This window comes from Muntiacus reevesi, chromosome 2 (assembly GCF_963930625.1).
Source record: "Muntiacus reevesi chromosome 2, mMunRee1.1, whole genome shotgun sequence".
Taxonomy (NCBI): Eukaryota; Metazoa; Chordata; class Mammalia; order Artiodactyla; family Cervidae; genus Muntiacus; species Muntiacus reevesi.
The window spans coordinates 263662494-263679813 of record NC_089250.1 but is presented as its reverse complement, the minus strand read 5'-3'; the positions used below and the strand labels follow the sequence as shown (position 1 = coordinate 263679813).

Here is a 17320-nt window from a genome sequence, read left to right as displayed (position 1 = left end):
CCATGGATTGAGGAAAGTGATGGGCCACAGGAGACTGATAGGGTTGCAAAGAGTCGAACCCAACTTTTCGACTGGACAGCAGCAACAAAGGGACAAAGTAGGTGATTAAACCGTGAATCCCACTTGGGGATTATAAATAGAAAAAATATGGGAGACCCCTGTAAGTTATGATTACTCAAGAAAGCAGGTTTGTCCAGATATGTTAAGCTCCCCTCCCTTTTAAAATAAACATGCCACTAGAAATTATTAAATATTTATTATAATATAAAATATTATTATATTATTAATATTATTGTACACAATGTGATTATACAATATCAACAGTTGGTTCTCACAAAGACCACCAGAGTCTCAGTAGCGCCACAAAAGGGGAAATTAAGTAAGGCTATTTGGGATGAGTTTTTCTAAGCGAGTAAGTAGCTAAGATTAAGCCAAGATTATGGCACAATAATTTAGGGTTGGTGAACACAAGGAAACGACAATCTTGCAACAAGCCTTGATAAGCAAACTTTTGTGTAATAAGTGAACTCATTGCCTACATGAGCAATCTGTTATCCTGAAAAAGGACCTGTTTGCTGAGGTGAATAAACTGTTTTCTTAGATAAACTGGTTTGTATGAATTTCCTGGGGGTAAATAATGAGTTATGTATTATTTTACAGACATCCTTCTGGGTAAGATTTTCTTGGAACAAACCATTAAGTCATGTTGAAATGCATAGTTCCAAATGCATTGTCTAAGAGAATTTAAAATACCTCATGCAGGTTAAATAGCCAATCAAGGAATGGATTTCCTTACCTGTCTCATAAAAGTATTTTTCCTGGTTTTCCAAGTCAGGAGCCAAGTGAGTTTTACATACTGCACTTGATTTTGTGTGTTTAAGTCTCTTTTGGAGCTATAGCTTCCTTCCTCTCTCTCCTTTTATCCCATTAAAATTATTTTTAAAAATTTATTAATATTTATTGCTGTGGCTATGCCAGCTCTTAGCTGGACCTTTAGTTGTGGCACACAAACTCTTAGTTGTGGCATGTGGGTTCTAGTTCCCTGACCAGGGGTTGAACCTGGGCCCCCTGCATTGGGAGCTTGGAGTCTTAACCACTGGACCACCAGGGAAGTCCCAAACTAAAATTAATTTTTGACAAATCCAGGTCACTATCATTCAGAGTTTCTGCAGCCTGGGTTTTGCTGATTACATCCTGTGCTGTTGTTTCACATTTTGCCCTGTGAATTCCCTTTTACTTAGCATTTAGAACTGCTGGTCTAGGCCACTTAAATAACTCTGGCAGACAGTGGGAAGGTGACAGAGAGAAGCACCAGAAGTCTGTCTCTCCAACCTAGACAACAACTGCACCGGCAGAATCTGTCGGATATAACTATTTTGGAGGGCTTCCCAGGTGGCTCAGTGGTAAAGAATCCGCTGGCCAATGCAGGAGACGCGGCTTCAATCCCTGGGTTGGGAAGATTCCCTGCAGGAGGACATGGCAACCCACTCCAGTATTCTCTCCTGGAGAATCCGGTGGACAGAGTAGCCTGGCGGGCTACAGTCTATGGAGTCGCTAAGAGGCGGACACGACTGCGCATGCTCTCACAGCACCAGCGTCTGTCGACAGGCTTAACTTCCAGGGGAAGGCTTGATGTAAATTGTGGTTCATTTCAGTCAATTGCACAGTAGCAGGTACTCATCCACCACCCCCACCCACGTGACAGGCTGCCATGCCTGTGTTCCTGGAGCAATTTGCCTGCTTGCCTTCCAGATAGCGGAGATCTGTGTTCTGATCGCTGCTTCCCCCGCCACCCCACCCCACCACCTATTTCAAAAGACTCTTTAATATTTTCTTTTCCATTTGAGCCTGTTTTTTCCCAGTGCAAGTGTGACTGATAAAAATCATTTTAAGATCCACTTGTGGGCTGTGACCCACAGTTTGAAAGCCACTGTTCTAGGCTTTCATGATCACTTGAACTACTGCAGTTTCTTCCCAGCTTATCTCCTCTCCTGTCCAGCCTCCATGTAGCTATCTTTCTAAAAGGGACAAACCTAGGGCTTTCCTGTTGACTCAAAGGTAAAGAATCTGCCTGCAATGTGGGAGACCCAGGTTCGATCCCTGGGTCGGGAAGATGCCCTGGAGAAGGGAATGGCTACCTCCTTCATTGCCGGGGAAATCCCATGGACAGAGGAGCCTGGCGGACTACTGCCCATGGGGTCACAAAGAGCTGGACGCGACTAATACTTTCAAATACACAACACTCAACACTGCACAGATGAGATTGATAGCAGTGTATGAGCCACACATATTCACAGTCTGGGGGAGGAGGACATTGCATATCACGTGGGCCACCCAGGGTTTGCACTTAGGTGCAGAGTGAATAAGCAGGAGGCAAGATTTGTAGTAATAAGAGGTGGAGGTGTCCCCTGGTTCTTTTAGTTTGATGGAAAAATCCAGTCTTGAAAATTCATGAGGTTGATGCACGGGGGTAATATGCATATAGATGAATCCCTGGGAAATGTTTGGGACTTTCTGATTAGTATCAAGAACATTCAATCTGTAAAAGAGAAGAACTCATTGTCCACCTCTCCTGTTGACTGGATAACAGTCCAGACCATGGGACCCAATGCAAACACCCAAGGAACTTACCATAATACCCTCCAAGTCCAAGCATGTTGCTGCAAATGACAACATTTCATAAAAATGTCTGAGTAGTATTCTATTGTATATACAGCCCACATCTATTTTATCCATTTACCTGATGGACATTTAAGTTGCTTCTGTATCTTGGCAACTATAAGTAATGCTACTGTGAATACTGGGCTGCAAGTATCCATTGTTGGCCATCCTGTTGGAATGAAGAGGTATATCACTGAGGTTTTCTTTGTTTCTAATGATACTGAACATTTTTTCATGTGCCTATTGGCCATTTGAACATATTCTTTGGTGAAGTATCTAGTCAATCTCTTAGAAGGAAAAGAAAGAAAGAGTTAGTCACCCACTCATGTTCTGCTCTTTGGGACCCCTTGGACTATAGCACACAAGTCCATGGGGTTCTCCAGGCAAGAATGCTGGAGTGGGTTGCCATGCCCTTCTCCAGGGGATCTTCCCGACCCAGGGATCGAACCCAGGTCTCCTGCATTGCAGGCGGGTTCTTTACCATCTGAGCCACCAGAGGAGCATCAGTCTCTTAGCTCAATTTTAAATTGGGTTGTTTTTCACTTTATTATTGAGGTGTAAGTGTTCTCTACATGTTCTAGTACAAATTCCTTATCTGACACCTGACCTGCAAACACTTTTCTCCTATTCTGGCAGTTTTCTTTTCATTTTTCTGAAAATTAAAGCATAAACAGTTTAATTTTATAAAGTCCAATTTATAAACATTTTCTTTTGTTGTTCGTCCTTTTAGTGTTGTACGTAAGAACTCATTTCTTAACCAAAGGTCTTAAAGATTGAATCTTATATTTTCTAAGAATATTATAGTTTCACCTTTACAAATTAAGTCTGTGGCTCATTTTGGCTTAACTTTTGTGCATGGTATGAAGAAGGTACCCAGCTTACTTACTTCGCATACAAATATGCTTGTCTCAGCACCACTTGTTGCAATTATAATATTATTCCTGCCATGTTGTACTACCTTCTTTTTCTTGGCCGTGCCTGGCAGCATGTGGGATCTTAGTTCCTTGACCAGGGTTTGGACTCCCACCCCCTGCATTAGAAGTGTGGCATCTTAACCACTGGAATGCCAGGGAAGTCCCACACTGACCTATCTTGATATGTTATTGAAGATCAATGGCAAATGTGAAGAATTAATTCTGGACTTTCAATTAGATAGAGTTCCTTGATCTAAAAAATAAAGAATAACAATAAGGTTCATTTTTTTTTCTATAACTTAATCTCTACTTGTTCTTTGTCTTAGCTGGTGAGACCTCATATATCAGACACATCTGAGATGTGCTGAATTTTTGGTTTGTTTTCGGCAGAAGCGTCAAGACGGGTTTTATTTTTATTTTTTTTATGTCTTGGCTGCACCACACAGCTTGTAACATCTTAGCTTCCCCACCAGGGATCGACCCTGGCCCTGGCAGTGAAAACACCTAGTCCTAACCACTGGATTGGCAGGAAATTCCCTTATAGATTGGTTTTAAATCTTTTTTCCTGCCAATGCTGTAGACTTCTTGTCACTCCTCAGCTAGGAATGCATGTGTGTATATGTGCATGTTTGTGTATATGCCATGTGTACTGTGTGTATATGCATGTGTACACGCATATGCTATATGTATAATTTGGGCCCTTTTTCACCTGTGTAAATTCAGTGCCATGAACAAGTGTGTGAAGGGTATGAGAATGGATGTTCCCCAAGGACAATATTTCCTTGTAATCTACACGGAGAGGCAAAAAACGAAGCTTCTTTGCTGTTTCTCTGGGACCAGGAGGGAGGATCCTCTGATTCCCATTAACTGCATTGCTCTTACAATGCCCCAGTTTCCTTTTCTAAATTTTTAATCTTTATTGGTTGATTTTGGCGGTGCTGGGTCTTTGTTGCTGTGTCGACTTTTCTCTAGCGGTGGCGAGCAGGAGCTACTCACCAGTTGCGATGCCCAGGGTTCTTTCTCATTGCTGTGGTTTCTCTTGTTGCGGAGCACGGGCTCTAGGACCCACGGGCTTCAGTAGCAGTTGTGTGTGGGCTCAGCAGGTGCAGCTCTGGGGCTCTAGAACTCAGGCTCAATATTTGCAGCACACAGGCTTAGTTGCTCTGTAGGGTGTGGGATCTTCCTACACCAGAGATGGAACCAGTGTCTCCTGTATTGGCAGGCAGGTTCTTTATCACTTAGCCACCAGAGAAGCCCCTGATTTCCTTTTATTTGTTTTTAATTGAAGTCTTTTTAATTAAAATACTTTTTATGTTTTAAGTTTAAAACATTATTTATTTTATGTCCTGGTTTCAAGTGAGGCTCTGCGTCTCTGGACTGAAATCACAGAGGACAGATATTCTATCAACACATCCTTCCTGCACAGTGATTAAATGTCTGTGTACCTCTTCCCTGAATGGTGAAGGGAAGTCCATCACAAGGTCTCATGGATTCCTTAGATAGGCACTGGGTGTTTTTAACCAGGATAAAATTTAGTGATCAGGACCTTTCAGGCCCTTCATTATTTCTAACATGCATAAATTTAACCTTCTTTCAATCAGGCCCAGTTAGTGATGGAAATGTTTGTCTAAAATTCCTGTTTGTTTTAAAAAGGAGAGTGGTCCTGTTGATAAATACGAAGGATGTGTCAGATTCTGTGCTAGTACTGAGGTCAGGGAAGACACAGTCCATCCTGACCCTTCTCCAAATTACAGCACCCCATGGAAGATGGGCAGTTTAGTTTTAAGGAAAGAAAGGATGAACTGGAAAGACATAATTCAGACTGCTTATCCTACGGCGTCAGAGAACAGGTCCAGGAAGGAATACCATCTCAGCTAAGTTGGGAAAAGACAAATCTTTTATGATAAGCAGCAGTCCTCCATACCTTCTGGGACCCTCCTCCCCCCACCTCAAATCTTACCACCAGGTCTTCACCTGTCAATCAAGCCCCCAGGAGGGACAATTGTGATGTGTATTGATTTTCCATCGGGACTCCAAGGAAGGGAAAGGAAAACAAGAAGATCCTGCCTGGTTAACCTGAGCACGTTGAGACCCTCCCAATAGATCCACAGGTTTCTTTGTGGAGGAGAAAACAAAGACCACACCTGCAGAGAAAGTGTTTATTGATTGGACCCATGCACAGGGGGAGCATGGTGGAGATGCTGGGAAAGGATTTCACATGTCTTTCAGAGCATCACCTTCATGCTTGACAGTTCTTGATTTTCTTCACTGAGGTTTCAAAGGCTTGACTGCATCCACGGCCACGGGTAGATGCCCTGGACGGTAACTGAGCATAGTTTTGGGGTCAATGTTAACGAGCCTATTTTGCTTCTCAGTCAGTCCCACGGAGGGCAAAGGTCTCTTTCTCCTTTGCTCTCTGCTCTTCCTGTCTCGATCCTGCTATCTTGCACCGTGCTCCTAAGACTCTTGTCCTGTCTCTGCCCCTCTTCTCACCTTCTCTTCCACCTTGTCTTGGTACCGATCCTCTCCAGATCCTCCTCCTCCAATTTGTCATCCTGCAAACTCTCTTTCTCCTTCCTTCTGGGACTCTCCTCTCTCCATTGTTTGCATTTTGCCTTTGAGTCTTCCTCTGTTTCCATCTTTTGTCCCCTTTCTCCTCTTCATCCTCTTTGCGTGTTTCTCCACGTGAACCTCTGCTCCTCACTCTTCCTTCTGCATCTTTCTCCCTCATCCCCTCCCTCCACCTGCCTCCTCTCTCCTCACTGGGCATCTGATTCCACCTCTTTATCCAACTGTGTCTCTTCCCTGCTCACCCCTGTCTCTTCCCACCCTCCCCGGACACTCTTACCTCTTCTTATGACTGGCAATACTTCCAAGCTTTATCCTGGTCATAGTTTGGAGAGATTGAGCACCAATACCCCAAAAGACTTCCATCTCTTGTGCACGTCTCATATTTCTTGCCTCCAAAGATAAAGGGAAAGACACACTTGGCATAGTCTGAAAAATAGAAGGAATGGGTGAAACATTAATTGCGGGAGGGTTATTTTTAATCATATCAAGAGAAAAGGGGGCTTCCCTGGTGGTCCATGGTAGAGAATGCCTTGCAATGCAAGGGACATGGGTTCAAACCCTGGTCTGAAAGATCCAGCAGGTGGAGGAGCTGTTAAGCCCAGGCACCTCACCTACTGAGCTGACACCCTGCAACTACTGAAGCTTGTGCTCCTAGAAACCTCTGCTCCCCAACGAGAGAGGCCACTGCAATGAGAAGCCCACACACCAACGGAGAGTGGACCCCACTCACTGCAACTAGAGAAGAGCTGGGCACAGCAACAAGACCCAGAGCAGGGGAGAGAGAGAGAGAGAGAGAGAAAGGGACATGAATGGAACACATGGGGCTGGGTCAGTAGACACCTGAGACTGCCCTCTCAGTTCAATTCAGTTCAGTCACTCAGTCATGTCCAGCTCTTTGCAACCCCATGGACTGCCTCATGCCAGGCTTCCCTGTCCATCACCAACTCCCAGAGCTTGCTCATACTCGTGTCCAAGGCTTCCCTCCAGGAGACAGTTATGGATTTTCCCCCTTCATCTGGGAATCCAGGTGCTTCTCGCATGGGGACAGGCTGCATGCTTACCTTTCTTAGTACAGAATTTCCATCTTCCTGTGTAGTCTGCATCGAGGGAACACCACGGGAATATGGAACCCTGGAATGTGCAGTCAAAATGCTTTTTGTTTCCATAGATGAATGGGAAAACACAATTATCATCTGAAAGAAGAAAGACATTGTTCGCTTCTTTGGCACTTAGGGTTTCCTGATGTCTGTGGTAACTCTGGCAAAATCTCCTTTCACGCCTGCCCATCACCCCCAAGCCTGCGCTGTACAGAGCCCCCTGTTAAGCATCGGGGATGTCAAGGTCAGTGTGGTGTGGTCCCTCCCTCGGGGACGAGGAAGGCTTCTCTAACTTTGGGAAGTTTCTACTTTATTTATTTATTTATTGCCAGCGAAGAAAATTTTATTTAGAAATATAAGCCTGTCTGTGTGCTGTTCTGCGCTTAGTTGCTTAGTCACGTCTGTCTATAGATACAGAGAAAGTGATATAAAGAGTGACTACTAAGTTGCTTCAGTTGTGTCCGACTCTTTGAGACTGTGGACTGTAACCAGCCAGGCTCCTCTGTCCATGGGATTTCCCAAGCAAGAATACTGGAGTGGGTTGCCATTTCCTTCTCCAGGGGGTCTTCCCCACCCAAGGATCAAACCTGTGTCTCTTGCCCTGGAAGGCAGGTTCTTTACCACTAGCACCACCTGGGAAGCTGTAAAGAGTGACTAGTCGACATGTTCAAAAGATATAAATTGGGAGGTTTTGTGTACTGATGTGAATTTGGGGGAGTTTCTACTTTAGCATCTGACACCAGCTCTGAAGCCTGGACCCTGTGTTCAGAGTCCAGAATGCTCGCCCCTGATGCTGGTGTGGATAACTCCTGGGGGTGTGTGTGTGACTGAGAGGGTAGCGTTGGCTCGTGCTTGTGACGTGTCTTGGAGGACCCCCATCACAGTTGCCCTGCCGCACACGTTAGTTTGTTGTACTGGACTGTTCTTCTGTTGTCATTCTCTTCCCTTGTTGATTGTCTTGGGTATCTGCGCCAGGAACACTACCTTCAGCTGATTCAGCAGCAGACTCGTCTCCGGTATGTTCAGTAGAAACACCGTTGTTCTCATCTGGCAGAAAAGCAGGAGAAAAGGAGACCGATGGAGGAGGAGCAGGAACGAAGCAGGGTCAGGGTTTGGTGGGACAAATTGAGAGGGTAGCGTGGACATATACACACCACCGTGTGTAGAATAGACAGCCAGTGGGGAGCCGCTATAAGACACAGGGAGCCCTGCCCAGCCCGCTGCTATCAACCTGGAGGGACAGGATGGTGGGGGTGGGAGGGAGGTTCAGAGGGAGGGGATATATACACACACACACATATGCATATGTAAGTGTGTGTGCGTGCTCAGTCACATCCAACTCTTTGCAATCCCATGGACTGTAGCCCGCCAGACTCCTAAGCCCATGGGAGTCTCCAGGCAAGAATATTGGAGTGGGCTGCCATCTCCTCTTCCAGGGGAATCTTCTCAACCCAGGGATCAAACCAGTGTCTCCTGCACTTCCTGCATAGACAATCGGATTCCTTTACCACCAACCCCATGAGATGCCCATGTGCATATATAAATATATATGTATATATGTACACACACACACACATATATATGGGCTTCCCTCCTGGCTCAGATGGTAAATAATCTGCCTGCAATGCGGGAGACCTGGGATCAATTCCTGGGTTGGGAAGATCCCCTGGAGGAGGGCCAGGTAACCCACTCCAGTATTCTTGCCTGGAGAATCCCCATGGACAGAGGAGCCTGGTGGGCTACTGTCCATGGGGTCACAAAGAGTTGGACACAACTGAGCGACTCAACACACACACACACACACACACACACACACACACACACATATCTATATATATACATGCACCTATGGCTGACTGGAGATGCTGTATGACAGAAACAAACAAAGCACTGTAAAACAATGATCCTTCGATTAAAAATAAAAAACCAAAAATGTGATAACAGAAAAATAACAACAACCAAAAAAGAAAAAAGCAGGGCCACAACCAGAATATCATCTGTAGTGGGACCTGCCCTGCGTCTCTAACTTTTATCTTCTTTTATATTTTGAAGTCCTTGTTTACCCTGAAGAGGTAAACTTGCTGCCTAGAAGGCTAACACAACAGGTGAGGGAGACTCTGACACATTCTCACCGCTTGCCTGTGGACCCACGTGGATTCAGCTACAAAGCAGAGACACTGTTGTAGCAGATAAGTCATAGGACCTGCCTGGAGACCATACTGTCCTTCTTGTTTCCCACGACGTTACGGGAAAAAAATCTGCATGGACTTTTCGGCCAACCCAACATTTCAAACAGCAAACTCTATAAGGATAGGAAAACCCTTCATTTGAACAAGATAACCAACTCTGGGAGTAGGTTGGCTTCTCTGGTGGCTCAGGTGATAAAGCGTCTGGGACAGTGCAATGGAGACTTAGGAATAAGGCAGCTCCCAAAAAGTCCTTTGGCTTTACTGCCAAACTCACCTGGGTTTCAGTGTCATAGAGTTGGTGGAAAATTAATAAAATGTGGAAACCCTTCATAACGTCTTGTCCTTGGGACATACTCAAGAAATGGGAGACATATTTGTAACCACTATTATTATTGCCATGACTTTTACACATCAGTCCATGTCTGGGGCAGGATCTCTCTCACCAATTCTAGCCCATCTCCCCTCTCTCACCTCCATTCACAGGGACCAGCTGTAGAAACACAGATGCACCAGCCCAAATCAGAAAGAGCCCCAAATGCAGTGCCATGGTAGGTTGCTCTCCTGTGGCTGACCAGCATCCATCTGCTCCTTTTATAATCGGTGACCTCAACATCCCTTCAACCTGATAAGAATCAAGCTCACCTGGATGGGGTTTGATCATTCCCCAGCCTGAGAGCATGAAGTTCAAGTTTATCTCTCAGATGGAAAATACAGGACATTGGCTGGCAGTTTAATGTCTCCAAGCCTCAGTGGTTTGAAATGCTTTGAAAAGGAGACCTAGGTCCAGTGGTTATGAATTCAATGAAGCAGAAGTGAGCGATAGCAGGAAGCAAGATCTTAATTCCCTGTCCAGGAATTGAACTTGGGTAACCTGGATGAGAATCAGGAATCCTAGCCATCTGACAGCAAAGACTAGACTGTAGAAGCAATTTTTCCCTGGATCTTTGCTCCCAGTGAAAAATGCATTTGTCACAGAGGCAAACATTTTGAATGCAAGTACAAAGTTTAGTGTTAGAGACATAATACAACTACAAGTGGGAGAGCACATGGAAAAACAGTTTAGTTAAGATAAAAGCAAGGCAGAGATACACAACCAGAGAGAAAGAGTGTGGGTGTCCCTTTTAGAGAAGAGGAGCGCAGCAGAGACTGTTAAGTCACTTACATAAGTGAGTTCTTCTGGGTGTGTGTTTATCTTTAGCCAATTATCTGGTTTCTTTTTCTACACCTAACCTACCCTGGGGCCCTCCCCTGGGTGCTCATGTACCCCCTCAGCCAGGATGGATCTCAAGTGAAGGCTTCTGGGAGGAGCAAGGCTCATTATGGCCTCCTGTTATCTCCTGACTTTTGACCCACAAGGAGCCTTTCTGCACGCATAGAGTGACTCACTTGTTCCCAACAGTGGAGCATCGGGAGTGTGGTGATCCCTTAATCCTTTATTCAAACAGGGGTCTTCCCCTCTTTGTCCTTGCCTTGATTATTACCTTGACAGTTGCCATGAACATTACCTTAAGGTGTTTACAAGAGACAAAGACTGGCTATTAACCTTGTTTCTATGGTTACTTCCACTTCTGAGAGCAAAAGGAGGTTGATGGTAAGTGCCTTAACTGGAGCTCATCTATCTCTTGTCTCAGAAAATGCTAACAGCCTGAAGCTCACTTCTTCATATCCCATGAAATGCAAACAGGAGGCTAGCTGTAAATATCTAACCTGGAACTCATTGATCTCCTGCCTGAGTTAAGGCTCCATGCTTCCACTGCAGAGGACATGGGTTCAATCCCTGCTCACGGAGTTAAGATCCTGCCAGCCACAGGGTATGGCCAAAAAAAGAGACAAAGACATTACTGACTTCCCAGTTGTAGAGACCAGTGATAGTCCGTGGTGTGAACTGTTTTAGAGTCAGGCACAATATCTGTTAGATTTGCCTAACCAACCACTTAAAGCAAGCAGAGTGCCATGTGACTCTGTAGATGATACTTCTGGATATTGGGGGGGTGGGGTGGGGTGGGGGGACTAAGAAACATAGTGACTTGGTTGTTTGCTCCTAATGTCACCAAACTAAATGGTGAAAGAAGAAGGTGAGCTCAGGAATTCAAACTTTCAGCCCAAGTGCTGCCTAAACGACTTGAGAGTTTCTTGACCCTTTTCTCCTAGAGCTGCATGGCTGAAATCTGGAAATCAAAGATAGAACCTCATCTTTCCACTGACAGATTTGGCAACTTGATTGCAATGAAAGTGAACCCTCAGCCTCTCTATAGCCTACATTTGTTGTTTCTTTGTTTCTTTTGATCTCACTTTGTGTCCTGGGGATTTGTTAATTTTGAGACCAGAGTGGAACCCCAGGCCCCTGCAGTAGAAGCCTGGAGTCTTAACCACTGGACCACCAAAGAAGTCCCTGTCTATCGTTTTAATTGTCCTTAGTGTATAGGATTTATGATATAAAACTTTATTTCTTTTTTTGGTCTTCCCTGGTAGCTCAGTGGTAAAGAATCCACCTGCCAATGCAGAGGACACAGGTTCCATTCCTGGGTTGGGAAGATCTCCTGGAGAAGGACATGGCAACTCATGCCCTTATTCTTGCCTTGGAGATTCCAAGGTCAGAGGAGCCTAGAGGGCGACAGTCCATGGGGATCACAAAAGAGTTGGACATAACTTAGCAACTAAACAGGAACAAGAACGGCAACATAACTGCTTAGCTGTGTTAGCTTCCACTGCGGAGAAAAATGAATCAGCCATACATACACACATATCCCTTCCTTTCTGAGTTTGAGTTTCCCTCCCAATAGTCCCTGTCTTTACTTTTTTTTTTTAAAACGATTCTCATGTATTTCTTTGTTTTTGCCTGTGCTGGGTCTTCGCTGCTCCAAGGGCTTTTCGCGAGTTGTGGCAAGGGGGGGCTATGCTCTGGTTCCAGTGCTCAGGCTTCTCATTGGAGTGGCTTCCCTTGCTGTAGGGCAGAGTCTGTGTTAACACAGACTTGGTACTGGGGCCGCACAAGCTTAGTTGCTCCAAGGCACATGGGAATCTTACCAGATCAGGGATCGACCTCAGGCCTCCTGCATTGATAGATGGATTCTTTACCAATGAGCCACCAGGGAAACCCTTCCTAGCATCTTTGATGTTAAAAATAACTTCTTGTGGAATTCCCTGGTGATAGAATGGTTAAGATTCTGCACTTTCACTGCCCAGGGCCCAAGTTCAATCCCTGGTCCGGGAACTATGAGCCCACAAGCACCATGCCAAAAGAACAGCAACAGCAACAAAAAAACCACCCAAAATATAACAACAAAAAACTCTTGCTTTAGATGAAAGCCTAGACTCAATGAGAAACTTGTACCAGACCTGAGAGATAGAAATAAATGGAGAGAGAGAGATAGAGACAAAGAGGGTAGGGGAGAAAGCAAAAGGAGAGAGAAGGTTTCTTTTTTTTTAAGTTGGGGTGTGGGAACAGAATCAGTGAGAGGCATAGCAGATTCCCAGTCTTAGGAGGAGGATGGAGGTATGCAGGCTGCCAGAGAAGCGGACCATTGACTCTACCCCTTGCTATTCAGTAGTACTGGTAGGATCAAGAAGGAAACAGCCGTGCTCTTCCGATCATCCTCTGTCCAGCCTACCGTAAGTATTAGAAAAGAACCAAACACCCAAAACCCAACACTGCACAGATGAGGTTGACAGCAGTGTATGAGCCATGTATATTCACAGTCTGGGGAGGAGGACATTGCAATCACGTGGGGCACCCAGGGTTTGCACTTAGGTGCAGAGTGTATAAGCAGGGGCTGCAGGCTTATTATTACTACAAAACAGGCTTTGTCGTAACAAGAGGTGGAGGTGTCCCCTGGTTCTCTTGGTTTGAAGGAAAAATCCAGTTATGAAAACTCATGAAGTTGATGCAGGGGGATAATATGCATGTAGGTGAATCCCTGGGAGATGTCTGGAATTTCTGATTCGTATCATGAACATTCAATCTGTAAAAGAGAAGAACTCATTGCCCACCTCTCCTGCTGACTGATCAATAGTCCAAACCATGGAACCCACTGTGAGCACCCAAGGAACTTTCTTATATTCTTGTTTTGTAACTTTTTAAAGCATATATATTTTTTCTTTTTGTTTATTTATTTGGCTGCTCCAGGTCTTTTAGTTGTGTGCACAGGCTTAGCTACCCATCAACATGTGGGATCTTAGTTCCATAGCCAGGAATTGAATCCGAGTACCCTGACACTGAAGCTGAAGCTCCACTACTTTGGCCACCTGTTGGAAAGAGCCGACTCATTGGAAAAGACGCTGGTGCTGGATAAGATTAAGGGCAGGAAGAGAAGAGGGGGACAGAGGATGAGATAGTTGGATGACATCACTGACTCAATGGACATGAGTTTGAGCAAACTCGGGAGACAGTGAATGACAGGGAAGCCTGGAGTGCTGCAGTCCATGGAATTGTAAAGAGTCACACAGGACTTGGCTACCGAACAACCCCTGAGTTGCAAAGCAGATTCTAAGCCACTGGATCACCAGCAAATTTCCTGTTCTTGTTTTTTTTTTTTTTTTTTTTTTTCTTTACAAGGTGAAGGAAGTAAGAGGAATAGTTTATTTTTTTATTAATTAATTAATTTATTTTTACTTTAAAATATTATATTGGTTTTGCCATACATTGACATGAATCTGCCATGGGTTTACATGTGTTCCCCATCCTGAGACCCTTCCCCTATCCCTCCCCATCCCATCCCTCTGGGTCATCCCACTGCACCAGCCCCGAGCACCCTGTCTCATGCATCGAACCTGGACTGGCAATTCATTTCACATATGATAATTTACATGTTTCAATGCCATTCTCCCAAATCATCCTGCCCTCACCTTCTCCCACAGAGCTCAAAAGACTGTTCTATACATCTGTGTCTCTTTTGCTGTCTCTCATACAGGGTTATCATTACCACCTTTCTAAATTCCATGTGTTAGTATACTGTATTGGTGTTTTTCTTTCTGGCTTACTTAACTCTGTATAATAGGCTCCAGTTTCATCCACCTCATTAGAACTGATTCAAATGAATTCATTTTAACAGCTGAGTAATAGTCCATGGTGTATATGTACCACAGCTTCCTTATCCATTCATCTGCTGATGGGCATCTAGGTTGCTTCCATGTCCTGGCTATTATAAACAGTGCTGCGATGAACACTGGGGTACACGTGTCTCTTTCGATTCTGGTTCCCTCGATGTGTATGCCCAGCAGTGGGACTGCTGGGTCATATGGCAGTTCTATTTCCAGTTTTTTAAGGAATCTCCACACTGTTCTCCACAGTGGCTGTACTAGTTTGCATTCCCACCAACAGTGTAAGAGGGTTCCCTTTTCTCCACACCCTCTCCAGCATTTATTGCTTGTAGACTTTTGGATAGCAGCCATCCTGACTGGCATGTAATGGTATCTCATTGTGCTTTTGATTTGCATTTCTCTGATAATGAGTGATGTTGAGCATCTTTTCATGTATTTGTTAGCCATCTGTATGTCTTCTTTGAGGAAATGTCTGTTTAGTTCTTTGGCCCACTTTTTGATTGGGTCATTTATTTTTCTGGAATTGAGCTGCAGCAGTTGCTTGCATGTTTTTGAGATTAATTCTTTGTCCGTTGCTTCTTTTGCTAGTATTTTCTCCTATTCTGAAGGCTGTCTTTTCACCTTGCTTATAGTTTCCTATTCTTGTTTTTAAAAAGAGCTTTACTGAAGTACAGGCTTCCTGGTGGCTCAGATGGAAAAGAATCTGCCTGCACTGTGGGAGACCTGGGTTAGATCCCTGGGTTGGGAAGATCCCCTGGAGAAGGAAATGGCTACCCACTCTAGTGTTCTGGCCTGGAGAATTCCATGGACAGAGGAGTCTGGAAGGCCATGGGGTTGCAAAGAGTCAAACACAACTGAGCAACTTTCAAAAAAATTACTGAAGTATGGTTTGCCTGCTGATCAAAAATCCACCCGTTTGATGTGTACAGAATATTGCAGGAAGAAATTAAGAAGATCTAAATCGATAGAAAGACACTCCATGTTCATGGATGAGGAGACTTAACATTGACAAGATGAAAATACTCACCGAGTTGATCTTACTGTTTTTATTTTTGTTGTTTTCCCTCTTCTCCTGCAGGTATCCCCATGTGTGGATGTTGCTAAACCCGATAGTATCCCATGAATTGCCAAGGCTCCCCTGAATTTTCTTCATTCTTTTTCTTTTCTTCAGGTTGGATAATCTCTATTGATTGATCATCAAGTTCTCTGATTTTTTTCATTTTGCTAGCTCAAATCTCCTGTTGGGGCCCTCAAGTGACTTTTTTTTTTTAATTTTGTTATTATACTTTCCAACTTAAGAATTTCCATTTGGTCCTTTTGAAAACAATTTCTAACTCACTATTAGATAGTGAGTTTTCTCTCTTTGATATATCAATATCATTAAATTTGCTTTTAAATCTATGTCATGGATTGTTTTTTTTTTAGCCCTCAAATTTTTCTTTTCTTTTTTTTATTGAGGGTATAGTTAATAGAGAGCTTCCCTGGTGGCTCAGTGCTAAAGAATCTGCCTGCCATGAAAGTGAAAGAAAGTGAAGTCGCTCAGTCGTGTCCGACTCTTTGCGACCCCATGGACTGTAGCCCACCAGGCTCCTCCATCCATGGGATTCTCCAGGCAAGAACACTGGAGTGGGTTGCCATTTCCTTCTCCAGGGGATCTTCCCGACCCAGGGATTGAACCTGGGTCTCTCGCGTTGTAGGCAGATGCTTTACCGTCTGAGCCACCAGGGAGACTGCCATAGCAGGAGACATAGATTCAGTCCCTGGGTCTGACAGCTCCCCTGGAGAAGGAAGTGGCATCCCACTCCAGAATTCTTGCCTGGGAAATCCCATGAACAGAGGAGCTTGTGGGCTACAGTCCATGGGGTAGAAAAAGAGTTGGACACAACTCGGCGACAACAACAATAACATAGTTAACAGACTTTTAAAAAGAGCAAAATAATGCCATTTGCAACAGCATGGATGGGCCTAGAGATGGTAGTAGTACTGAGCAAAGCAAGTTATTTGAACATACTCATAACATAAACTTTGGAATCTTTGTCTGATAAAAGTCTATCATTTGAATCTCCGAAAGACAGTAACTACTGATTTTTTTTGTGCGTGTAAAGTACCCTTTTCTGAATGTTTGCATAGCTCATAATTTTTGTTGAAATCGAACACTTTATTAAAATTTTTTTTAATATTGGCTAGAGCTGTTTGATAATGCTGTGTTAGTTTCAGTGGTTCCATTATACATGTATCTATTCTTTTTCAATTTCTTTTCCCATTTAGGTTATTACAGAAAATTGAGCAGAGTTCCCTGTGCTATAGAGTAGGTCTTTGTTGGGTATCTATTTTAAATATAGCAACGTGTATGTGGACATTTTATTTTTATTTTGCCTTTTTAAAATTGAGATAAGTTAATACACAGCATTGTATGTCTCTGGTATACAAAGCAGTGAGTCACCTTTTAAAGTTTTATTTCATTCATAGTTATTATCAACTATTGGCTATATAGTTGTTGTACAATTGGCTCTGTTGTACAAATTGGCTCTGATGTTGTACAATATGTCCTTGTACCTTATTTATTTTATCGTAGTGGTTTTAACTTCTTAATCCCCTACTTTGCGCCCTTCTCATTGCTGTGGCTTCTCTTGTTGTAGAACATGGACTTTAGGGTGCATGGGCTTCCAAAATTGTGGCCCTTGGGCTCAGCATTTGCTGCTCCCAGGCTCTACAGCGCAGGCCCAATAGTTGTGGCCCGTGGGCTTGGTTGCTCTGTGGCGTGTGGGAACTTCCCGGCCAAGTGATGGCCCAGTGTCCTCTGCGTTGGCAGGCAGATTCTTTACCACTGAGCCACCAGGGAAGCCCC

General features: G+C 44.2%; 2 protein-coding genes and 1 non-coding gene across 3 annotated transcripts in view; all 3 read right to left on the bottom strand.

Annotated features, from left to right (window-relative positions):
• Positions 1–1038: 1038 nt before the first annotated feature.
• Positions 1039–1111, bottom strand: TRNAW-CCA (transfer RNA tryptophan (anticodon CCA)). The gene has a single exon. It is a non-coding gene; the product is annotated as a tRNA-Trp (tRNA).
• Positions 1112–5765: 4654 nt separating this feature from the next.
• Positions 5766–9979, bottom strand: LOC136158802 (seminal plasma protein PDC-109-like). Its single transcript, XM_065920616.1, has 5 exons — positions 9904–9979; positions 8228–8290; positions 7208–7339; positions 6424–6572; positions 5766–5901 (listed from the first exon to the last, which is right to left on the bottom strand). The coding sequence occupies exons 1-4, from the start codon at positions 9977–9979 to the stop codon at positions 6430–6432; spliced, it is 414 nt and encodes a 137-aa protein (XP_065776688.1). The 3' UTR covers positions 5766–5901; positions 6424–6429.
• Positions 5777–17320, bottom strand: part of LOC136158801 (seminal plasma protein PDC-109-like) — a 30444-nt gene continuing 18900 nt past the window's right edge. The window contains exon 6 of the mRNA XM_065920614.1: positions 5777–5890. The gene's annotated coding sequence lies outside the window, so the exon portion shown is untranslated. The remainder of the gene's footprint in view (positions 5891–17320) is intronic.

Excerpts from the sequence above, each read along its gene's own strand:
- LOC136158802 (XM_065920616.1), bottom strand. The coding sequence starts at position 9,979 with ATGGCACTGCATTTGGGGCTCTTTCTGATTTGGGCTGGTGCATCTGTG. Across the intron at positions 8,291-9,903 it reads GCTGGTCCCTGTGAATGGAG|ATGAGAACAACGGTGTTTCT; the intron begins GTGAGAGAGGGG and ends CTTTTCTGCCAG. Across the intron at positions 6,573-7,207 it reads GAAATTCTGTACTAAGAAAG|ACTATGCCAAGTGTGTCTTT; the intron begins GTAAGCATGCAG and ends TCTATTTTTCAG.